Raw genomic sequence first — 25,671 nt, forward strand, 5'->3', positions numbered from 1 at the left:
ATGGCACTCTCACTGGTACAAAGGTCAGGAGGAAGACAGTTCCCTGTGTGTCTCCATCTGCTGGTCTAGCTTCCTTGCCAGTCATGATTACATCTAAGAGACTGTGTACACTGACCTCGTGCTGCATGCATGTTGGGGCTGGCTGGGGGAGCCGGCACTGGGAGCTCTGATGCCACGACTTGGTCACTGAGAATAAAAATGTCCACATCCCTGCTCGGTACCACCCTGCCACATTCCTGGGCATCAGGGTCAAAGAAACAGATCAACTTTCTCAGACAAAATAACAGGGCTCTAAAGCTAGGACCGAGTCATATAATAGCTGTATATACTAGAAATACATACGAGCTTTTGTAAAAAGCCTATATTATCCCCAAATTCAGAGGGTGAATTACTAACTTTTCTTCTGAGATCAGACCAAAATAAGTTCTAAGGCGGTTTATTTGCCATATTTAGGATGTTCATGTGGGAGCAATGACAAACATCTGGCTATGATACTTTCTGGAATTTTGACTATTTCTTCCTGGCCAGAAGGAAAACATTAAGTTTTTACTAGAATAGCAACTAGCATGAACTTCATGACTGAGTCTTTGTCCTCCCACTTGTCACATATTTAAACAAAGCTTTTCTAATTCTCCAAAAAAAAAAAGCAAACCCACTCCCCCAAATTTTAAATATGATAAAAAGGGGAATGTGAGCAAACAGCTGAATAATCAATTCTAATTCATTAGAACTCACTCGCCACTTGTCAGCAAAGGCACAGGATGTTCACTTCCATGGGTGAGGAGTCACTAAATATCACCTTTTAATCACTAAGTATCACCTTTTCCATATTACCAGCTTCCAGATAATAGAAAAGCTAAAATTCCCATTAGTTCCTAAAGCTGGTGGTAAATTATCAATGACTGTGGGTGTATCTGTTCTAGAAATCTTGCTCTGAAGTCTAGGAGAAGGCCTCTCCCTGCACTACACCAGGAATAATGTTTACATGCCTTGCACACTTAGCGTGTCATGGAAGGAGAGCACATCTACCCTGTGACTCGGCACACAGGATAAGACAAGCTGACACATGGCTTCCAGATGGTTTCTTTTACGGTTCAGAAAAAAAAAAGACTTTCTACAGCTGTGGCCAAATTTCTATTTTCAAAACCACAAAATTCATTTAATCAACTAAAAACAAATCAAGACTTTACCAGATAAAAAAAAAAGTGGCCACTGACTGGCCTACAGGTAGCTAAAACCCCCATCAGTAAATGTTGACTGTCACTTGAAATGAGACACAACTGAAGCCGAGGCAGATGGCTCCCCAGTCTTTGCTGTGCAGGCCTCTCTCCCTTCCCCGTACCACCAGATAAACACCCTCCACACAGAAAGTATTCTAACTTCATTAGTTATCAACATAAAGAACCACAAGGTGTATGTCACCTATCTTACAAAGCCCTAGTAAGTCTAAGTTGGTGGCAGCAAGTGATTTATGCGGACACGGGGAATCAAGGGTACTGGTAGCTATTACTTACAAATGAGATAAATAATTTAAAGTACAGTGTCAATAAAAGTTCCTCATTCTATAAATTCACAATGAGATGCTGAAGGAAACCTGGAACTTCTGCTCTAGGCCGGCTCCATCCCCTCAGGTATGCCATGGGCGGCCCTCAGCTGTGCTCTCTCAGCGGCCTCCATGAGCCTGGCATGTAGGAAGGGTCATCCCACAGGCGTACCTGGGCTCTGTGATGGGTTAACTTCATAACTACTCACGATCTCCCCCAAGGAACCAACCTGAATGTTTAGTGGCACAATTCTTTTATTTTGGGCTCAAAACCTGCCCTTTTTTTTTTTTTTAAAGATTTCATTTATTTATTTGACAGAGAGAAACACAGCTAGAGAGGGAACACAAGCAGGGGGAGTAGGAGAGGGAGAAGCAGGCTTCCTGCTGAGCAGGGAGCCCGATGTGGGACTCGATCCCAGAACCTGGGATCATGACCTGAGCGGAAGGCAGATGCTTAATGACTGAGCCACCAGGCACCCCCAAAACCTGCCCTTCTTTAGCCATTAAAAGTAACTTAGAATTTCAACTCAAACCATAACGAGCTGCCATGTCATGCTTGCTGAGTAGAATTAGAAAGCCAGATAACACAAGTATAGGTGAGAACACAGACAGAATGGAGATCTCAGGCCCCGGTGGAGGGATATGAAGCCAGACACTCTGGAAAACGGTCTGGCAGTTCCTCAAATAACTGAGCAGTTACCATTTGACTCAGCAATTCCACTCCTCAGTATACACTCAAGAGCAACAGACATATGTCCACACAAACACGTGTGTGTGAATGTTTACAACAGTATTACTCGTAACAGCCAAATGGTGGAGCACCCATTAGCTGACGGCTGGATAAACAAAATGTGGCCTATCCATACACCGGAGTATTATTTGGGCACAAAAAAGAGAGCAGTCCTGATGCATTCTGTAGCAGGGATCAACCCCTAAAACATGATGCTCAGTGAAAGAAGCCAGTCACAAAAGACCACGTACAACCCCATGCAGACGAAATGTCCAGAGCCATGTGGCCTACAGAGGCAGAAGTACATTGCTGCTTGCTTGCACTAAAGGGAGAGGGGACAGGGCAGGGAAGTGACAGCGCAAGGCTGCAAGGTTTCTTTTTTTTGAGAGGAAGGGTGAGAGAGAGAGAGCAAGTTTTGGTGGGGTGGGCAGAGGGAGAGGGAGAAAGAATCTTAAGCAGGCTCCATGCCCAGTGGGAAGCCGGACACAGGGCTTGATCTCATGGCTCTGAAATCAAAAGCTGCACGCTCAGGATGCCTGGGTGGCTTAAGTGTCTAACTCTTTTATTTATTTGTTCTTAATTTGTATTATTTTTAAAAGATTTTATTTATTCATTTGACAAAGAGAAAGACAGCACAAACGGGGAGCCAGAGAGGGAGAAGCAGATTCCCTGCTGAGCAGGGAGCCCAACAGGGGGCTCAATCCCAGGACCCTGAGATCACGATCTGAGCCAGCGGACAGAGCACCCAAGGCCCCAGCATCCGACTCTTGATTTTGGCTCAGGCCATGATACTGGGTCATGGGATGAAGCCCCGCCTCAGGCTCAGCCAGGTGTCTGCTGGAGGCTCTCTCGCTCTGCCCCTCCCCTCACCGTGTGCGCTAGTGCACATGTAAGTGCAAGTTCTCTCAAGAAAAAGAAAAAGAGTTGCACACTCTACGAAGTGAGCCAGCCAGATGCCCACGTTTCTTTCCAAGGCAACAAAGATATGTTCAAACTGACTACTGTCTGTGGACATACAAGAACTTGCAGAGATGTACACCTCAAATGGGTGAACTGTATGGTGTGTGAATTTTATCTCAGGGGTGCTCAAGAGTTTCGGCTCGACTTCCACACTATTAAATCTTGTTTGGAAAACAGCAGACCCCTGCTTCTGGCTTTAAGCCCTGCTGACTCATGGGCAGCAAGAATTAGACAAATCTGTGTGCTCTGGCCTTAGAAGGAAGGAGCTGGAGCAAAATCTGGAGCAAAATCCTCCCACACCCAGTGAGCTCCCCCAGCTCCTCTGTAGCCATGTTAGCACCTGAAACATGTACCATTACTGAGGTGGTGAGCACTGATGTCAAGCTCTGGGAGATGGGCAATGGAAATAAAACTGTGGGCTTGTAGCTCACCTTTCTGAAGCAAATACAATGAGGATGGCCAAGGCTGTCCTACTTGTTGAAGACCAACATGAAACAACACCCTCTGCACAGAAAGAGGCGTGAACACCAACAGGGAAGTCTTCAGGCCCTGTATTTTCACTGAAGCAAGATGTAAGCATTTCAAAAATAACTAAATGTCAAATTCTTCCCTCAGTTAAGAAGGTCCCTTCAATAGCAACCAGGGATTCTACACAACACCAGTGATTTGTGACTATCTATGTGCAGAAGCCAGTGTTTTCCAAGGTTGTGTCAGTGCATCAACCCGGCAAGTCCACAGACACAGCTGCCCAAGACTGTAATAAAAACAAACCAAGAAAGCAGACCATCGTCTGGGTGTAGACGCCCAAACCCCCAAATGAACAAAGCCACACACTTGAATCTGAGGTCAGAAAACTGTCCTCTAGAGGGAGAAATTCAAAACGCGCTCGAAGAAAGGATGTTAACCCCATCTACCTTTTTATTTCCTCCACTTAACACATATTTACAGAGCAAGGCCGAGGACTGAACAGTACATCAAACAAAGTCTCGTCTCCTGGAACTTGCCTTCTGGGAGGAGACCACAGCTGAGCTCTGGGACGGCGAGTGTCTTCATGGAGACTTGCCTTCTGTGCTGCCCACGGAGACCCGGCCTGTGGCCTTGGTGCTCTGCACGCCTACTACCCCACACCTTGAGTGTGTACCACCCCACAACAGCCAACACCACCAGACCACAACCTGTGTCTCTTAGTTCAGATATAAAGGGCAGAGCGTGCCAGTGTCACCAATTAGACCCCAAGACCTGACCTTTACTGCCCACTGACAGTAAAGGTCAGTGTACCCACTGCTTGTACCCACTGACCTTCAAACCCATGTTTTTCCTGAAGCTCTTCTTTCCAGCTGATCTCTTAACTCGGGCCAAAACCTGACAGGTAAAGCATCCCATGAAGGATGCTAAAACTGCTCCCTGCCTGCCGGCCCCCTACCCCAGGCAATAACAACTGCTTGGACCACCCGGGGCCAGTGGCTCAGCCCCCAACTCAAGGACTCACGCCTGTGCACATGGACCTTGGAATGGCCAACCGATACCCTGACCTCATTATGACACTAAGACCTCTGCCCAAGGAGGAGCACTAGTCTTTCCTTGAGGCGCACGCGTGACCTTGTGCCCACCTCTGCATATAGTGACAAGGCTCCTCTTTCTGAGGATTCATCCTAACCCTAAACACGAGGACTCCATCCACCCTTGCTCAGGGAGTCACGGCTTTGGAACGTATTCCCTGGGATCTCCTTATTTGGAGCAAATAGTTTCCTTTGTGCGACAGCTTACCTGGTGCAGTTTCCATGTGTGACTCACCGAGGTGGGAACTCAGGTCTGTTCAGTTACCAGAGGTCAGAGGACAAGTGGTGGTGGATCACTCAGGGGCACCCAGGGGCAACCAGCTTCTATCTCTGGATATTTTAAACCTTTGGAGCCATGGCTCATGGGAGACACTGGGGAGAAAGGATCAGGGCAAACCTACCTTCTTGGGCCAGCCTCTCATGGAGGGCTATGGGGGAATCACATCCCCCCAGAGAAGGCCAGGTGGCTTGCTTTAAGGGCAGGCCCCACAGAGCGTGTTGCCTGGCAAAGGAGACTAGCCCACTGACAGGAGATATTAGAGCTTCAGAGACAGTCGTCTTTCCAAAGACTACATTCCCCATCTATTGGCAACAGCTGTTGTGGTAGACTCTAAAGAATGGCCACAAATTCCTTGGCACTCCTCCATCAAGGTAGCCCTATTGCTTCGTGCTCCCGGAACTGGGGCTTGCCTGATGTTTTGCTATGATCAGTTAAACATGGTGGGAGCTATAATGCATGAATCCCAAGCCTACAGGCAGCTCACAGCTTCCACTCCTGAGAACATTTCTGTCACCATGCAGATAAGGCACAGCTAGCTCCCTGGATGGTGACATTTCACATGGAAAGAGGTTCTAGCTGGGGTTCGAAACATGGAAAACATGTCATCCTAGACCATTAGCCTCTCTAGGCCAGCCCAGACCAGAAGAGTCTCTCAAGCCAATACTCAAACATGCATTCAGAATTTGTTGTTTTAAGTTACTAGGTTTGGAGTGGTTACTTATCAAAACCTATTGATATAATTATAGAAGACAGGGTATTTGGAAGCTGAATACAAATAAGTTAAAAAAATAAACTGAATTTTAACTCTTCCTGAAAGGTATGCATTGGTGGGTAATGCAATTCACGAAGCAGCCCACCCAACTTGGGGTACGTGGCAGCAATGTGATTCTTTAATTTCTGACTCTGACTCTGCCAGGCTTATCAAAATAACACACCTGCATGGAAATGAGTATGATGGTTATATCTGATTAACAGAAGCACTACAGGGGCCAAGACCAGGCCACCCCAGATGGGCCACTGTGGCATGAACATTATTTTGAGTTAAAGGCAATCCAAACCCAGCAGATTCAGGAAAAGCTCTTTATGGCCCCCTTAACTGTCTGCCCATACCAGGAAGAGAGCTATTAACACTCCTTTTCACCTGAGACTCTTCTCTACAGGATAAGCAACCCCTGTTCCCAGACCTCTTCCCCCTCCCCCCTGCTAATAATGGTCCCTTTCCCCTTTGTGCCCCAGCCCCAGCCCCTCTCCTGTGCTCATATAAGCATCGCGTTGCCTGTATTTGGAATTTCCTTATCTGTGGATTCCCTGTACCTGTACTGTTAAGTCTGATTTTCACCAGTTAATCTGTCTCACGACAATCTGATTCTTCGTCCAGCGACAAGGACCTAGAAGGGCCAAGGAGATTCTTCCTCCTGGATACAACAATCTCAACTTTGAGAAGCTTTAAATATATTGAAACCTTTGCAAAATGTCACTTCTGAGTTTCTGATGTATAAAGCGAACCAGACTCTTAGTACTATAATAGGGTGTATCTTAGAGAAGCGTCACCTCTTATTTATGACTCAACAATAAATGTATGCTTTCTTCTTTCTTGGTCCTAGTGCTGGTGGATAAAGACCATTAAGCAGGACAAAAAAAGAAGCTTTGAAAAAAAGTTTTAAATAGTCCAGTTCTTCCTGTTCTTTTCTCCTCTCTCACCCCTCCTTTCCTTTCTTTCTTTTAAAAATTTTGAACCTTTTATGAGCCTAAACTGCAGTGGGTGTGTTTATCAAAGGACGTCTACATGGTGGAAACTCCTGTGAGCACCTGGCTGGAAGAGATTTGGGACCCTAACTAACCTAGCAGATCTTCAACCCCTTTCCTGCAGTTTATTCATCAAAGAGTACCAAGTGGAGTTAGGAAATGCTGCTGAAGAGAGCCAACGGCCAACCACTAGCTCTCCAGGGTTCAAAGGTTGCCTGTTTTGGATTACCTTCCTGGCAGAGGCTGCCTCTGGCTAAACACGAATGACTTGGGAAGTTGGGACAGACAGGTCCTACCAGTTTTAATTACTACTGCCCTGATGAAATGGTATTTGATTTCCTCCTCAAATAAGACCTCAAAAGAAGCATTTGGGGCTCCCTGAGTTCAGATACTATGAGTCTATGCACTAGATACTTGCTATCAAACACTCAAGCAAGAGAAGCAAGAGAGGCTGGTGTGCCTGGGGCCCGAGGCAAGAGGATTGGAGGACAGCCCTGACCTCCAGCTGGTCCCCTCCCCACTGCCCCCTGGGTCACTCTCTCGCCCCCTCTTTCCCTCTGCCCATGCAATGTATTTTGCAGTTAGGCACCACCAGAGCCTAGAGGTTTCCTTTAGGTTCCTCAGAGCCTGGATTCTACCTCAATAATCTCATTTTCTATGTAGCATCCTGACTTCTTGATGGACATCCTAAGCACAAATAAACCTCCTGCTAAAGTTTAAATTCATTCTCTTGTCCTTCCTTTTATAACATTAAGAGCAGAAAAAACTTCTAAAGATACTTTAAACCAATATGAAAATATTAGAAAAGAGAGAACACATTCATGCATTACACATAAAATTAAATAAGTAATTTTAAAAAATCATACTCATTCTAATGCCATTTAGAAAATCAGTGCTTTCTAAAGTATTATACGGGTCTAAAAATATTCTTTAAATATATATACACTTATATACAGTTACACATTTTTGTTATATTCAACTGGTTTTGCCAACATTACCAGTGCAATCTATTAGGGAATTTTCAAAATAAAAATGCTATTACTGCTGATACAGAAAAATCCCATGCTACATGCCAGGTTCCCTGCATGGTGAATGCTCAGTCCTCCTCATGGCCATCCCGAGTGCTCAGGCCTCTCACTCCAAGAAGGTGGGCTATGATGAGGAGCTAACCTACTGGAGGCTAACCGCCCCCCTGGGCCCAGGCAGAATGGGGCAGAGGCTGCCTTGGTCTGGTTTGTGCTCTATAGCATTCAGCCAGCCTTTCAGAAGAAGAATGGAAAGGCCATGTTGTATCAGAATTTTATTTTAATTTTTAAAAAATATTTATTTTTTTAAAAGATTTACTTTATTTTAGAGAGAGTGAGAGAGTGATGAGTGTGCACATGTGATGGTGGGAGAATAAACAGAGGGAGAAAAGCAGACTCCCCATTGAGCACAGAGCCTGACCCAGGGCTTAATCTCACGACCCTGAGATCATGACCTGAGCGGAAAAATCTAGAGTTGGACGCTTAACCAACCGAGCCACCGAGGCACCACCGTATCAGAATTTTTAAGGAGAACAGGAGAATACCACTTTCCAAATAAAAGGAGAAGCTCAGACGCACTGTTTCCAAGGATCTTAGTGCTACCAAAGCCATTCTTGGTCAGCTTGTTAAATAGGCAAAGTGAAAGTCTTATCAGCAACATGGAATATGGTGCATAATACTTGACTTTCAGAAAGTATAAGGAAATATTCTTCCAAACATTACACTTCTTACCTCAATGTCAAATATTTCCACGGTGTTGTCCAGCAGTTTCACTTGAATGTGAAGGTGCTTCTCCTGCATTCTGGCTGACGCCCGTGCTGCTGTTACTGAGAGCGTCTGCCCAGGCTCGAGGGTGCTCACCCCTGCCGGGGTCGGGCTGCCCAAGCGTGTCCCCGGAGTCTGCAGGACTCTGTATGTTCCTTCTATCTCCCCCATTCTCCACCAGCTAAGAATGAAGAATCCTTTAAGACAAAGCAAAACCCCCAAAGAGTCATCAATGATTATTTAGATATTAAAACAATGTTAAAAAATTATCAGATGCTGGGGCGCCTGGGTGGCTCAGTGGGTTAAAGCCTCTGCCTTCGGCTCAGGTCATGATCCCAGGGTCCTGGGATCGAGCCCCGCATCGGGCTCTCTGCTCAGCAGGGAGCCTGCTTCCTCCCCTCTCTCTCTCTGCCTGCCTCTCTGCCTACTTGTGATCTATGTCTGTCAAATAAAGAAATAAAATCTAAAAAAAAAAAAAAAAAAAAAAAAAGAGTCTTTAAAAAAAAAAAAATTATCAGATGCACAGGAATTCTCTGCTCTAGTTTTGCAACTTCTAGACAGTCATTTACATCAGAACAGAGTTAAGATTACCTTCTACTCACACATAAATTGGTGGAGCATAGAATACCAAGCACTGTCCCCAAAGACAGTATTTCCTGGTGCTTCTGCGAGCCAGGCAGTGCGTCACCTCATTGAATTCACAAAACCTCATCCAACAGTGGCCTGTCCCTTTGTCTGGCTGCCTAGAGTCCCCTGGCACATCCTCTCTCCATCAGCCCAGAGAGTCACTGTGCTGACCACACATGATTAAGTGCTAGATGGTACATTTCAGCAAAGAGGAGCAGGTGCCACACACACCAGGCAGCACATGGCTGTGCTGGGGGACAGGGAGGTGAATGCCAAGAACAGCAGGTGAGGATAGCCAGGCTGCTCTTGGCCAGCTTAGCACTCCCTGGTTTTTGAAGTGGTGTCTTATCAGCCTCCACAGTGCTGCCAGAGTGACATGAGGATCCCGCCTGGTGTGACGAGAACTTGACCCAGGCCAGGTCCTTCCCAGCACCACTTACCTGCCCTCACAATGTCCCTGGTTCTCACCACCAACCACCCGCCCAACGCATGACAACACGGATGGCCCAGCGAGGCACTCATGCCCTTTTCAATCCTCCACGTTGTACCAGGGGAAAGGTCTCTAGTTTCAAGCTATTAAGTTGAGCGGGGTTAATCACGTTACTGTTTTTAACAAAGAAAGAAGAGGCTAAGTATCAGCTAGAATCTAATAATTATGGCTTGCTTTTCTTTGTATTAATAAAGTTTCCTTCTGTTTATGGCAAATTTTTTTCTTAAATGTGTGTATCTGAGTTTGAAAGTCAATTTCAAGAAAAATATTTAACAGTAAAACATAGTATGGCAAAAAAAAAATGCCAGATGTTAATTCAAGAAAGAACGGAGTTGCTACAAAAACTATTTTATTTCACTCAGTTGCCTTTGGCAAGCCTCCTACTAATTTGTAGTAAATTTCATAGAGAATTAATCTCACTAATTTCCAATCCATTCCCTCGTGCTCCAACCTAACTGCTGAGTCCCTTGACCCTTTCATCTCTTTCATGCTTATGTTGTTATCGAGAAGAACCATCTCATGAACTTTTGTCTCTTGAATTAAGTTTAAAAGCCTCTCAGTCACCTGCCAAGCAACATCTGCTGCACACTTAGAGCCTACCCAGCAGGGGCGCCTGGGTGCCTCAGTGGGTTATGCATCTGCCTTCGGCTCAGGCCATGATCCCAGGGTCTTGGAATCGAGCCCTGAGTTGGGCTCTCTGCTCAGCCGGGAGCCTGCTCCCCACCCCCCCGGCCCCCACCTGCCTCTCTGCCTACTTGTGATCTGTCTGCCAAATAAATAAACAAAATCTTTTAAAAATAACGGCTATTAAAAAAAAAAAAGTCTGCCACAGAACACATAACACAGAAGTGACAGAGCCAGGACTCAAGTCCAGCCCGGACTTGGCCAGGAAGCCTCCTCCCTGTCTACTGGAAAACCTGGCTTCCCAGGAAAAAGCACAGTCCATGCTCTGCCGTAAAGGGAGTGGGCTTAAAATTCTGTTGTGCAAAAACAATGCCCACCTCCCTTGAAATATTTTCAGTTACCTCTTTCAGGAGAATTATAAATCATATGTCTATACTGACCAGGAAGCAGAACATGATGCTTATTTTCACTGCATTTTTCTTAAGTACCTACAATGCACAGCAGTGTTGGCCACAAGCGCTCAAATGGAGTTCTCACCAGGCTCCTGGGCCCTGGTCCGCGTCATGTCTTCATTACAGCTGAGCGAGAGACAGGTCCTTTTATTCCCTAACCAGCACCACTGGTCGTTTTTTGAAACAAGCAACTATGTACTTAAATCAATGTAAGGAATGAGAAACAACAACGTTGGAACTAGTGCTCTAAGGCAGCACCTCCCAGGGCTGACAAGGGACGGCTGGCCAGACGAAGGGCAGGCAGGCCATCCACAGCCACATGTTGCACAAACATACCCCTCCTCCAGAACACAGCTCCCCCCGCTCCTGGAAGGCAACTTGGTCGGAGCACCACAGAAATGGCATTTGGTGCTGGAAACCTGGGGAGAAGGGTACTGCAAGTGCTCCAGAATGCTGTGTTACCTGTGGGAAGCCTAAGGACCAATGAGGACCTGAATCCCTGGCATCACAGCCCCTCAAACATGAGGAAGGGCAGCCCACACTGGCAGCAAGGTGTCCACTGAGCTGGGATAAAAAGGCAGGCCCTGTGGGAAACAGGGAAGTGCAGATCAGTAGCTTGGGTAAAAGCTAGAAGGCAGGACAACTGGGACCTAACTCTAGCTCTCACTTCCCCACTCCTGGCCCACTTTTTGTTCTGGAAAATGATAGGGGGAGAGTATGGTCAATCACATCCTCTTCACTCTAAGAATTTCTGAGTTTGAGAAAGACAGCTCAGTGTAAAGGTAAAATGAAAGGAGATGTGCTCTTGATTCCAACTAATTTATAGTATTTAGTAGCCAAAATTAAGTACCTCATAAAATCCTGTTATCCCATCTTTCATACCTAACCATATGAGATAGAGGCCAGTGTATGTACAAAAAGGAACATTACTTTCAGACAAATTCAACACAATATAAACATATTATTGGTGCAGAGAGATGACTTTGGACAAAACCAGTATTTGCAGACCTTACAATTTACTTGCTAGGTTTTTAAAGGAGTTGCCTTAACAATAAACAGATGTCAATAATTCAGACCATCAGATATTCTGACTCGATGTTAAACAAAATTCTATTGACTGAAAAACAAAGTGTTGTTTTTCTTTCTTTTTTTTTTTTTTTAAAGTAAGCTCCATGTCCAGCTTTGAGCCCAGTATGGGCCTTGAATTTATGACCCTGAGATCAAGACCTAAGCTGAGGTCCAGAGTCAGACGGTCAACCAACTGAGGCACCCAGGGGCCCTTGAAAAATAAATTTTTTAAAAAAGATTTTTATCCAGTTATTTGAGAGAGAGAGTGAGAACATGAGCTGGGTGAGAGGCAGAGGGAGAGGCAGACTCCCCGCTGAGCAGGGAGCCTGATGCAGGACTCGATCCTACGACTAAGGGATCATGACTTAAACTGAAGGCAGACACCCAAGTGACTGAGTCACCCAGGTGCCCTGAAAAATAAAGTTTTAAGAGCTGAAACAATCTGGATAACTGACTGATTCTCAACACTTTTTTCTTTGGTATAAAGCTGCCCAACTGAACACCAAAGTCGTCATAGACAAAAAACAGGATCTCTATGCTTCTTCTTTTTTTAAAAAAGATTTTATTTTTTTGAGAGAGAGAGAGGAGGAGGGAGAGAGATTGCACACACAAGCTGCAGGGAGGGGCTGAGGGAAACCAAATTCTCCACTGAGCAGGGAGCCCGACATAGGACTTGATCCCAGGACCCTAGGATTCCTGACCTGAGCTGAAGGCAGACTCTTGACCGACTGAGCCCCCCAGATGCTCCTCTCTCTATGCTTCTTTAGTGTGAAGTGAATGAAAGAACTGTAGAAACATGTTTTTGCCTATCTTCAAACAACAATGGAGGATAAACCAAACCGGACAGCAGCTGTCGTGGGCCGGAAGGCACTGGGAATTCAGCCCTGGACACCTTTCTTCCAGTGTGCAGGGTTTCCTTGGGTTGACCTGGGAACCTCATGGACGTTTTACATGATTAGAAAGCAGCATGAAATCAGTGTCTTAGAAGAGCAAGCCCCAAAACTCAATCCAAATGAAACAAATGACCCTCACTGTACATTAAGACAGTGGCTAAACTACAAAGGGAATTAATCCAAGTGACTTTCAAATTCAGTAACCTCACTGCCCATCACTAGTAAAATACAACCTCAGGATTAAAAAGACTACAAGTAAAAACCACACTGTGGCAAATTCTACGTGAAAAATGATCTAATTTCTTCAATAAATGGCACTTTAAAAAAAAAGAAAGAAAAATGGGGGAGAGGATAGAAACTGATAAAAGATGTTGTCTGCCAAATGCTACCCGTGAACCTTATTTGAATCCTGATTCAAGTATTTGTGGAATAATCAGGGAAATCTGAGCACTTCCTGGATATTAGGTAATTTAATAAATACTGCTTATTTCCTTTATGTTTTAATGGTATTGTCTATATATACGAAGGGGGAAAGTCCCTCTCTTAGAGACACATACTAAACTATTTATGGATAAAGTGGAATCATGCCTAGGATTTACTTTAAAATAATCCACTGAGGTAGGAATCACTGAAGGGGATAATAGCTCCCACCCCAAAAAAACCACAATTGCCCATATATTGATTGCTGGAGCTGGTTTTGATATATGCACTTTTGTGAATGTGTGGAATTATCCACAAGTTTAAAAAAAAATGAAAGAAAAAAAGAAAAAACAAGAGATCTAGCAACAATTTTCAGGGTACATAAGGATCCACAAAGCCCTCGGTATAGTCTACAGGTGGGAGGAAGAATGTGTGTGTACACTGTGAAATGCTGGCCCAGCCCTTATTTTCCATGAGAAATCTCAGCCCAAGAACAGAGCAGCTTGCTGAAAGCCACAGATCCAACCCATGGACAAACGACTAGCAGCCAGTGTCCAAATTCTTAAAGATTAAAAACGAAAAACAACTTGACTTTAAAAATTGTACATCTCTGCATCAAAAGTTCACTCCACCCTCTGTCACCTCTATTTTGTCAGTAACTGTATTTTTCTGTTCTAAAATTCCCACTGGTTTCATCTGAATGTCGGCTTTTTTGCTTACTTTCTATCTTTCCATTTGTTTCAAGAGTACCCTTACTTCTCGGGACATTTTAATAACAGTTGGTTTAAAGTGTGTTTTAGTTTTTACTGCAGCTTAAATAAAGGCCTCTTACCATCTCAGTCTCCATGGGTCAGAAGTCTGGGTCAGTGTAAGCCAGCAGAGCACTCAACCTAGGGTCTCACAAGGCCTGCACAAAGGGACAGCTGCTGTGGGGTCTTATGTGGATGCTCTGGAGAATGTATTTCTGGGCCCGTTCAGCTGCCTGGGTAGAGGACTGAGACTCCCATCCCTGCTGGCATCAGCTGCTGTAACATCCCATATTCCTAGAAGTACCATCAGGGAGTGAAGGTCATGGGAGCCAAAATTCTGCTACCCCCAAGTCTCTATCAGGGAACGGCAACACCTGTATCGACTTGGTTTTCACTTGTCTTGTCTTCTGAGGGGGTGCTGGCCTGGTTCTGTGTATGCTGGGTAATTCTGGATTGGATCGTGGACATCTTAATACTTGTGTTATGAGCTGATGGGTCTTGTTTAAACTCCATGGAGAATGCTGGTGTTTCTGCTTTGGCAGACATGAGCCTGCCTGCAATCCAGACACAGGCTGTGGACTCAGTATCAGCTTCACGTTCAGAGGCTGCGTCCTCCCCGAGCACCATCGCTCAGTGGCCAGCTTGGCTCCAAGGCCGTGGTCCACCCCTCAGTTGAGTTCCCAAAGTCCCCGGCAAGCTAGCTTGTTCAGGGTCAGACCCACATGTGCATGGCTCAGTGGTGAGGCCCTAAGTTTTAAAAGCAACCTCAGGGGTTATTTTGCTGAGCTTTTCCCTCTCCCCAGTCACCCTGGAGTGCCCCCTTCTCAGTCCTCCAACCAGAAACCTGGGGCTTCAGTTACCTGCTCCGCTGTGCACCTTCTGTGCCTACGCCCTTGCCTGGGACCAAAGAACAGGAGGAGGAGCGACAGAAAAAAAGCAATGGGGGTTTCCTCTCAACTCGCTCAGAGTTCAAGTATCTGCAGGCTCTAGGTGTGACAGCCTGACCGGAGGACAGAGGAGAGGGGAGGAAAACAGCAGCCTTCTCCCATTCTCTCCTGCAGCTCAAAGTAGAAGGCTTTCCCTACAGCACTCTCTGTTTGCACCTGGGGCCCACCTGTGGCTTTCAGATACCCTCAGACCGGGCTAGGGAATCCTGGAGAAAAAACAGGAAACTCCTTGCTGGTGCAGTGGCCTCTGTTCCCAATCCTCCTGTCACTATTTACCTGTCAGAGTCTTCAAATACTGGCTCCATGCAGCTTTCTGGCCTTTAGAGCCAGGGTCGGGGCAGGGGAGACAGCCTGGAGTGTGTTTATTCCATCTTCCAGGAACCAGAACTTGACATCCATGCATTTTAAAACATGTTTATAGTGGTTATCTTTGGGAGAGGGAAGGTTGATTTTCTTTCTTTTTCCAATGTTCTGTATTTTCACATTGCCTCCAGTGATGAGTATATGTTACTTCTGAAATCAGAAGGCTTTTCTGCAGACTACCGCGTAAATACTACATCCTTTAGAAGCCTTAACTGGTCGGGGTTACCTATGGTAGTCACTGCTCCCCTTCCAGGAGAAAGTTGTGATAACTACTGTCTTTCCTCTAGGAGTTATGCTTGTTCTTTCTACAACAGTTCAGCAAAATAAAAATATTTTTAAGCACTCTCTGGAATCAATTTCTTGTTTAGGTATTGAGACTTGTTACCCCAACATTCACCTTATTAACTACTACCAAAGCACCTGGAATTTTAATTATGAAGGAGACAAGAGTTAATAAAGCCTAGTAAAATTTAAACAATTTGTAAAATTCCATAGTGTTGCTTCTTTCTTCCCACACACACTCCCGCTAGGCACCAGGAGATGCACTGAGCACCCTCACCTGTCTTGTGCCTCTACTACTGTATTATCTGGCATCAAGCCAAGGGCCAGAACTGCCCCTGCAAAAGCCTCTTGACTCTGAAGTTATTCCGCTTCCAGCTTCTGGGCCCCCCACATGCACTGGCTTCTTCCCCAGTCCCAGGAAAGGCCCTAGCAAAGTGTGCCTATGGTTGTGGCCTTTTGTAGGACTGACAGAATACATTCTAACTGCAATCAACTAAGGCTGCTGCCTCTTTCTACTACAACGTCATTCCCTTTATATCAGACAGCTCAGGAGGGGCTGTCGGCATTTTGGGGATGCAGCTAAGGGCACAGTGAGTTGGAGACACATTTAGTTTGGGTTTAGTGGGACGTACTTATGTTTTCAATTACCTCTTGTGTACGCTTATCCCCAGCCATCTCAGTGCAGTTAGAGCTTCTAGGGACACTGATGTCACCCACTATGCCTGCCCACCAGAGGCATGTGAAACAAAGGTACAGGGCTGGGGTTCTGTGGCAACCTATACAGATCCAATGGTGCCAGCAGTGGAGGTGTGTGGGCTATGGGAAAGAAATAAGGTTTGAAATATGGCGAGCCAGATGCTCATCTGTGGGAAAATGATCATCAGACATGTTAAAACTGTCACCAGAGAGATTAGTACCCAATAAACAAAACTGGGGTTGTCAGAAAAATAACTGTTAATGTTGTAGTATAATTATAAATGTATCACCATTTTCCTTTCACTTTTTTTTAATGGAATTGTACAAAACAGAATTTATCAGAACTCCTGCTTTCTGAGACACAAACCTTAGCTGTACTAGAAACAGCAAACATATTATCTACAGGTGTAATCATGTTTTATGCATCCTAACTATCAAAAATTTGTGGTTAAGTATGCTAGAGGGATCACTGAACTCTTCCTATTCTCTGTCATGTGAAGAGGTGATCTCAAAGGACACAGGCAACTTTTATGCTATTTATTGTTCTTATTATTAGCTTTTTCAAATGTAAAACTTTTTCTCATTCTAAATAAATACTCACTTTCCAGCTAATTATTATAACATTGTATTCTTTAAAAGAAAAAAATTATTTTTTTGAGAAAGGAAGTTCACGGGAGCGAGTAAATGGGTGGGGGAGAAGGATAGAGTTCCAAGCAGACTCCGTGCTCAGAGCCCAACTCAGGGGATTGATCTCATGACCCTGAAATCACAACCTGAGCCGAATGCCCAAGGCGTTACCCAGGCACCTCCATTATATTCTTTTTCTTAAAGAGACTACCTCCCCCAAACTGTATAAGCTTCAGGACCTATAAAAGTTGGTGTCTGCCCTTGCCCCAAGTGAAATTTGATTAATTCATTCAAACATTTATTGAGGACCGACTCAGTACCAAAAAAGTCTAAGTATGTAAGAACATGGGAGTTTATGGGCGAGAACACCCCTTATCACAGTGGAACAAGACAGAAGAAGTGTGTTAAATGGTGGTGGGCACCACCGAGAAAGGAAATCTAGGCTGGCAGACAGGAATTTGGTGGGTGGCAAGAGAGGGAGAAGGCCTCCACAAGAGGGCATCTGTGTCAGGCCTAAAGACTGTCCTGGCGCATACTACAAAAGCCACAGAGTCCCAAGGGATGGCCACTGCTAGGAGGCCACACCACAGTCTCGCCAACATCATCTCATTTAATCCTCATGAGCCCCATCACACAAATCAAGGACTCTGCCTCAGAAAGGTTAGTGACTTGGGGCGCCTGGGTGGCTCAGTGGGTTGGGCCTCTGCCTTTGGCTCGGGTCATGATCTCAGGGTCCTGGGATCGAGCCCCACGTCGGGCTCTCTGCTCAGTGGGGAGCCTGCTTTCACCTCTCTCTCTCTCTGCCTGCCTTTCTACTTGTGATCTCTCTCTGTCAAATAAGTAAATTAAAAAAAAAAATTTAAAAAAAAAGAAAGGTTAGTGACTTAATGACGGTACTCAGCTCCAGAGGCTGCCTCAACCCGACCCTGACTCCACCGTGTGCTATCTCCTCTCGGTGTATTCTAGTGTTACGGGATTGCTCCGCCTCCCACTCCCTACTGCACACAAACTGGTGTTTTAACTTACAGTCATTCTGAAAAGTAAAAATAAAAAGGTACTATAACACAGGATGTTCCCTTCTGTCCTGCAGCTGGGAGACTCATCACCACATTCTATATTAAAGTACCTTCTGATTTTTGCTTTTCAAAATAACTATAAATTAAAACACCAGTTTGTGGGGGGGGAACCCTAAAATAAAACTACTTATATGACTAACATCCCTTCTCATCCTTGTCCACGTCTTCACAGATTTTACAATAGTATAACTGCTGTGTACCCTGGTTTCGCCTTTTGGGTTAAGGCATGTTTTTGAACAGATTTCCATAGATCAAATGTTTCAAATTTTGTCTAGAAGGAAGGACAGGAACAGGATTGCCAGAGCATGTTTACTGGTTGTGGAGTACTCTATCATGACTCTATGGACAGGAACTGCATATCAGAGTTTGTTTTAAAAACTGGGATTCCAAAATGAAAATCTTTACCATATACTGCTAGTTGCTCCCCAGAAAGAGCAGACCAATTTACAGAATCACCACCAGTGTAACAATCCCCCGAAACCTACCAAACACTGGGCTTTATCATATTAAGTTTTGTGTAACTCCCACTTTTTTCACTCCCTGTTGCCAAGGTAAAACCTGGAGTAGAAAAATACACCACAATTCCCTGATGCCCTGGACACTCAGATCTCAGAGCACGACCCAAGTGACCTCACCTGGACACTCAACTTTATAGTGGGCTTTCCTGCATGCTCACCACCACTGCTGCATGTAGGACAGGCAGGTGGTAAGCTGATAAGAAAGTGGGTAAAGGAAAAACAGGAACAAAACTGAAAAGCAGCAGAAAGAGAACTGTTACTGTCTGACAACTGAGGAGGTACTGAGGTGACCAGAAGCCAGGCTGGGTGGACAGAAGACATTACGCTTCTCCTCTTATCAAACTTCACTTTGCCAATCAGGTCCTATCTTTCCCCCAAAGCAGTGTAACCCTGCCTGAATCCTGCCCACTTGGCTCTATGGTGTGCTCAGGTTGTTCTTCCACCTGATGATGCAGTGGCTAATGTTCATTAAGCACTTGTTGTGTGCTAGACACCTACAAACAGCTCATCTATAGACACTGAGTCCTCACAACCACCATATGAGGTAGCTAAATTTTAACCCCACTTTATCAGAGACAAATGACTAGATCACATACACTTCCTTTTTTGGGAAATGGATTAGTACAGAACGACCCCGGAAGTCTGCTCTGAAAGGCAGGCCCCACATATAAGCACGCCAGTAAACTGGTAGTTGGGGAAAGAGCACGTCAGCATCTGGTCTGGACAGCTCAGAGCCAACCGGGCAGTGAGAGTCTGCAGTAAGGCAGACACAGAAGCAGCACAGCCAGGGTGTGACCCCAAACCGGTCCCTCCACTTCCTCTGCTTTCACACAGGGCAGTGGGACCTGGCCAGGTCTCCTTCCCAGACTGGGAGAGAACCAAATAAAATCACCAGCATGAAGCTCCTCATGACCCCTAACACAGAATTCTCCCTTTTGCTGTACAGGGACTCACACACATCCCACAAACAGCAGATGCACAAAATCAATCATATTTGGTCCACAAGCAAAGGTTACTCCATGCCTTCCTACCTCAAACGTCTTGCCCCATCTCTCTGGCAGAGAGAAAAATCTGTGTTGTCTGTCCTCACACAGTCTGCACGAAACCAACACTCTTAATCCAATGCCACCCGATGGCTATCAAACTATCCACAGCAGTCCAGGGAAGACTACCTCATGGAAACAAAACAGACAAAGAAAAACCACCCTTTAAAGATTTAGCCCTGGGTTTTAAATCTTTCCATCGTCTCCTTACTCTATGTACTGACATTATTTCCCTCCACACAAAACAATTTCTGTTTTTTCCAGCCACTACTGACTTGCACCTGAGAGGCCACTGGAGGCTGTGGCCACCAGCATAAATGGAAAAAGTGCTTGTGGGATGCACTGGGCCATATTCTTGTCCCAATTTAACTTCGGATGCCTCCCCAATGCCTTAGAAATATTTCCAGACCTTAGTGGACTAAAAACATTAACACCTCATCCCCACCTTTAAGATATAATTGACGTAAAGGCCAAGAAGGGTGTGGGCTCAACCAGTCTGAGCTTCCACCTGTGGCTCTGCGTGGGCCTCCACGCGGGACGCTCCCCAGGGGGACACTCCAGGGCCTCCATGCAGGACCCTTCCGGACCCTCCCCCGGAGCTCCACGCCAGACGCCCCCGCCCCCCGCCGCCGACCCACCCCCTGACTCCACCCCCTCAGGGCTCCTCGAGGGACGTCCCCCGGAGCCGACCCCCCCCCACCCAGCTTCCACGCAGGACAACCACCGGACCGACCTCACCCTCTCGGACCTCCACACGGGACGCCCCTCGGGCCGACACCCCCCCGACTTCCACTCGGGACGTCCCCTGGGTCGATACCCTTCCCCCCCCGGCTTCCACCCGAGACGTCCCCCGGGCCGACCCCACCGCGACCCCTCCCCGGGCCTCCACGCGAGACCCTGTCAGGCTCGCCCTTGGGCCTCCACGCTGCCGCCGGCGGCGGGCTCCGCACTCACGGGCCCCGCCAGCCGACTGGAAGGCCTCCAGAGCCCGGGCGCGGACTCCGCGGGTGGACCACTGTCCGGAGGCGCCCAGCCGCCGCGGGCCTCAGGGCCAGTCTGGCCTCGGCCCGCCGCTCCCGCCCACCCACCCGGGGCCCAGCGTGCTCCCTGGGCCCTGCGTCCTCACCCGCCGACCCGGCCCGCGCCGTCGCCCGCAGCGGCCTTCGGGTAGAGCCAGCTCCTCCCGCTCACGACCGCCGCGCCCGACTGCCCGCGGGCCGCCTCCGCGCCACAAGCTCCGCCCCGCGCCGCGTGCCCCGCCTGGGCCCGCCTCCATTCCCGCGGACGCGCCGCCGATTGGCCTGCGAGCCTCTGGGGCGGGGCCTCTACGGCCCGCGGCCGTGCGGCGCGGCACAGAATTATGATTGGTGAATGGACTGGAAGGAGGCGGGGCGAGAGGGGACTGGCGGAGCCGAATGCCAATCAGCAGAGACTCGCCTCGTTGGGCGGTGCTCGGCTCCGGAGGTTGGCTTCAGCCTTGGGCGAGTTTCGGCCTGAGGGCCGGGGTTTGGCTTGCGGGCGGGGCGGGTTCCGGGCGCGGCCCCTCTCCTCCCAGCCCCGGCCCACCAGCCACCCCGCCAGCCACCCGAGTCTACCCTTATTGCACTCCTGGGGCCTCCTGGACTGTGGCCTAAGGCCACTGACGGCCCACCGAAGCTATGGTGCAGTGGAGACTAGCCGCGTGGGGGAGGCCTATGGTCCTCTCAGCCTTGTGGTCCTTTTAGCCTCACGAACCCCCACCCGGGAATGGAAATGTGACACTACTCCTGGGCCTCCCATGCCCGCGACCACCAGGAGCACACACCCTTTCTTCTACGGGTTCAGTCAACTCCTACGCATCCTTCAAGATCCTACCCAACTGGCCCGCAGGGGCGTATCCCGCCCCGCGCTGCCCTCGAGGGGATAAGCGTAGGATGGACCTGGGCTCATCCTTGAGGGGACCCCTCCTGGGCTTGGCCAGACTCATCACATTTCCTAAAAGAGGAGGCTCAAAAAGCTGACCCTCCCCACAGGGTAGCCTCAGGGTCTGAGGCTCAGCAGGGAGCCAGCCTGGCAGGCACATGGTTGAAGGGCTCAGCCTTGCACAGAGGCCCCTCCACCTCCTGTCCCCATGACCCCCATCACTCCTTGAGGCCTTTCCTCTAACTGGTCCCCAGCCCCGTGAGTCCAGTGGACTGTCTTCACCGCCCACAGGGCTGCACACACATCTCAGGGGTAGACTGACCTCCCCCTCGCCGGACAAAGGACAAAGGTGTGCAGGGCCAGTGGGGGCCAGGAGAGAGCCTGGTCGGAGGGGTAGGGGACTCCCCGGAGGATGCTGGGCCTCTGCCGGCACCCAATCTTAAAAAAAATATATTTAGAATAGAATTTCCTACATCTATTCCAGTCGTTTATATTTCTAGGTATTTAGTAGTTACTGCTACAGTGACTGAGATCCCTTTTCTCGCTCCATTTTCTAATTTGTGAGTAGATATCACTGAACTCTTATTAAAGCTAACTTTTAGCACATATTCTCTCACTTTAAGCAGATGGTCAGATCACCTGTTACTAATTTCTCCCTAGTCTTTATGGCTCTTTCTTCTGGGCTGGGATCACCAATACAAAGTTGGGTACTGAGGTTATGGGTGCCAATAATTCCTCCTGATCTTATGCACAGACATTCTGCAGGGCTTTGACCCTTTCTAAGCAGACTTAGCACCTTCATAAAGAACCAGTAATAACTCCTCACTTAATAGCCAAACAATAGTGCTTTATTGATAAAAGGTTAGTTTCAATGGATACAAAATTGCTGTGTGAAATAAGTTTTCAAAATACATTTCTATAGGTAAAGATTACCCCTTAGTAAAACAATTATCTCTAAGTGAAAGTATGTATTTAGATTTGGGCAGCAAAACAGAGGGGGCCATAGACGTGAGAGGATATAGGTCTGCCCACCCAAATAGCCCTTATCATGTGACTAACGGCTGGCCCTAGCAGTTCTCCCAAACTTGGGGGGGAGGGGCTGCAGCCACCACGCAAAACTGTGCCCCCAGCACCACCTTTTAAATGGCTTTTCCTAGTGTACTTAATGCCAACGTAACCCAGATACCTGACCTCACACGGAGGTGCTCTAAAGTCATCAAACACTTTACATTTCCTCTTAATGGACCTTCGTATGACTGTGCCTGAACCTAAGACTTCTTTATGCAACAATGAGAAGACAAAATTCTTGAGAACACCCGATTACGTCTGTAGCCCGCCTCTGTGACTAACCCGTTTGGACCATGTCACTTTATTTTGGCCCAAGCAAAAACTCTTCACATCTTCAGGTGAAGCATTTTCTCCATCTCTGCCCCTCCTGTTAGAGCAAAATGAAAACATGGAGCCAACATCTGCTCCCTCCAGGCGTCCTTTCACCTGTCACTTTCAGTAGAAATGTTGAAAGAAGCAAGCCCCAGAGCCCCTCAGTGCCCCCTGGAGGGAAGAGAGCGGACAAGGCCACAGAGCACAGAAAACCAATTGGACTGGTGGCATTGATCAGTCCCAAGCCACGGCACAGATTTGAAATGTCTTTCAGTCTCACCCGACACAACGAAGGATGTAATGGTCCCTGAAAATGTACAATAGTCTGCACATAGAAAAATGATCGCTCCTATCTGCCTTTCAGAAAACTATTAAAAATTTCAGAGAACCAGTTAAAAGAAAGCCAAATCAGGAAAACCTGGTCGGCATTCAGGCATTATGGGGTCATGAGCCTCAGGGCCCAGGACAGGTCTGGGTTCAGAGGGCTACCCTCCAAAGGACACCGATTCTTACTGCTGAGGCAGGTCTTATAAACCTATAGTTACAGAAAGCACATGAGAGTGCCATAGAAAAATATAAAAAAGGCTGGTTTCTAAATATATCATTTATTAATTTTCCTTTAAAAAAGTTACTTTTCATGTTAGTTGAGTAAAAATTATTTATTGGCTCTGTGTGGGTAAGAATCGCTGCTATAATATGAAAACTGGAGCTCATGGACACTCGCTGACGTAGGGGAGTATTACTGGTATCAGTGGGGAACACTACAAAACGTGGTTTGTGGTGTTCTCTGCAGAGCAGCTTAAAAAGTGACCTAGCATCAGAAGCCAAAGACTTCTTAAAATTTGCCCCTGATTACCTGTTTTTAAAAGAGCTATTTAAGTATATACATACCGTATTAGATAATAATTCTGTTTTACTTGGTAAAAAAGCAAATGTGCAGATGAATTAACAGTATTGAATTATAGCAGCAAAACTGGTTTTAGGTATTGTGCTCGAAGCAAAGTGAAGCAAGGGAGAAGCGCCATCCTGGTGACCTGGCAGGTGAGTGCCCTGCAGACGCCAGCTCATCTTTCCACATCACTGGGTCCACATTGCTAGCACCCAGGCACAGGCTGGCTATGTCCGAATGTTCTAGAAATGAAATCAAGAGTGCTCCTCAACAACTAGTCAGGCCAGCCAAATCAAAGAAATTCAATGTTAATTATATATACTGACTGATCCTGGAAATCAGTTCCAACATTAGTGGTTAGTCAAGGTGGAAGAAAAATGAAAATGCAAGGTTCACCTCATAAAATATAAAGTATAGCATAGCAACGAAATACAAATGTTAAAAGTACTTCATACAAAACAACACATCAAAAGTTTAAAAAAAAATTAAATTCTCAGGCACAGGTACTGTAAAATGTGGATGGGCACCCTTCCAATGATCTCTCGGAAACACGCGGCTGTAGAACTCTTGTGGAATGTTTTCTGTATCTTGCAAAGCATCTTCTGGAAAAACACAACACAACATGTTTAAACGCAAGTGGTGCAACGCTCACTGCTATGACCATTAACAGCATCATTTTCTGTATAACAAAGGGCACAAACTGGGCAGAAGTTGACTCCTATGACCAGAGTTAACTAAATTAAAACATCTCCTGGGAACCAGGAGCACCACCAAACTGCAGTGTGTGCAAAATATAAATCAGTTGTATAAACCTAAAGTTGATTCCTCATGACTTCATAAAGTTTTAACATTTAGAGAGGCAGCAAGATCAGAGAAGATGAGCAAACATCTGACACCCCACCTGCCTCAAAGGAGCCCCACTGCTCAGAAGTCCCATTTCTTTCTAACTCACCAGGCTTTCCTCATCAGGCACCAAACCTGCTCATGCAGACTCAGCCTCATGGGGTCGGTGGTGTTGACATCCCGCCGGTTATAAGTGTACAGGCAAATAACTTAAAACCCTGGCACACCACAGTGTCCTCATCGGTGCTATGTGGACTCAGCACACACTGTTGCAACTGTTCTAAGGTGTCAACACGATGCTTAACATAAACAACCAACTCTGGCCCAGGAGGGGGGGTTACACGGACATTGCCATTCCAGTAACTGGTTACACCCAACACATGCATCTGTGTGCTTCGTATGTATTTGAGATCTTTCCCCATAAGCCCCAAGGGCAGGGTGCTCTTTTGGCAGCCAGCGCTCCCACACCCCTGCAGCTCCTTCCTCTATCACCTGCACGTCTGCCGTGGGGGACTCCCGATGGATGTTCCAGGGTCGGGGCTCCCTGCCTTCTGTCTCATCAATCTTGCCCCATGTTGGCGAAGCCTCAGTTCACTCATGTTCCCACATCCCCTCCTCTTACCACCACATAGCCCTGCCTCTACAGTCAGGCCCCCACCTGTAGTGGACTCTGCAGCTGCACCCCTATCTTCCCGTCCCCAGATCTGTGCCTGTGGCCAGTACCCACTCAGTCTGCCTAGCCCCAGGCATCTCTCTTCTAGGGAGCCGTGTGCCTCAGCCCCAACCACATATAGCTGCTTCCTCCTCTGGCCTGTATTTGACTTCACCTCTCTGTCCTTCCTCTGCAAGGTGAGGACAGCAGTCACCTAGAGAGCTCTGAATGCCAACCGGTCCAAAGGACAGAGGGGAAGAGACACTTATTTTTTCCTGGTCCAGGGTCCCTGGTGTCTGCAGATTCCCTTCAAACAGGGAGGCCAGCGCACACCGGGCCAGACATCTGCCATGACTCACGGACTGCCGTGGGGTGGAGAACTGCGGTGACAGCAGAAGTCAGCAGTCCCCCTCGAGGTCCCTGGCCCACCTGACCTAATCTGCCACTTTACGCCATCTTTACCTTTGGTCTGCATAATCTGCTTTAATAACACCTTCAAAACTCTGTTTTCAGCTGTAATAA

The 25,671-nt window shown here is 47.1% G+C and overlaps 2 protein-coding genes across 9 annotated transcripts in view; both read right to left on the reverse strand.

Moving 5' to 3' along the window:
* FARP2 (FERM, ARH/RhoGEF and pleckstrin domain protein 2) overlaps positions 1-20,722 on the reverse strand; it is a 110,954-nt gene extending 90,232 nt beyond the window's left edge. For all 5 annotated transcript variants that reach the window (XR_013966536.1, XR_013966537.1, XM_080798351.1 and 2 more), the window contains exons 1-2: positions 20,610-20,722; positions 8,576-8,805 (exon numbers count right to left, since the gene is read on the reverse strand). Coding sequence is in view for 3 of the 5 variants with exons in the window: in XM_080798351.1 (XP_080654477.1) it covers positions 8,576-8,779 (204 nt within the window). In the remaining 2 variants the exon portion in view is untranslated. The remainder of the gene's footprint in view (positions 1-8,575; positions 8,806-20,609) is intronic.
* Positions 20,723-22,213: 1,491 nt separating this feature from the next.
* Positions 22,214-25,671, reverse strand: part of SEPTIN2 (septin 2) — a 34,100-nt gene continuing 30,642 nt past the window's right edge. For all 4 annotated transcript variants that reach the window (XM_080798640.1, XM_080798638.1, XM_080798639.1 and 1 more), the window contains exon 13: positions 22,214-24,256. The gene's annotated coding sequence lies outside the window, so the exon portion shown is untranslated. The remainder of the gene's footprint in view (positions 24,257-25,671) is intronic.

Source organism: Martes martes (assembly GCF_963455335.1).
Source record: "Martes martes genome assembly, chromosome: 3".
NCBI lineage: Eukaryota > Metazoa > Chordata > Mammalia > Carnivora > Mustelidae > Martes > Martes martes.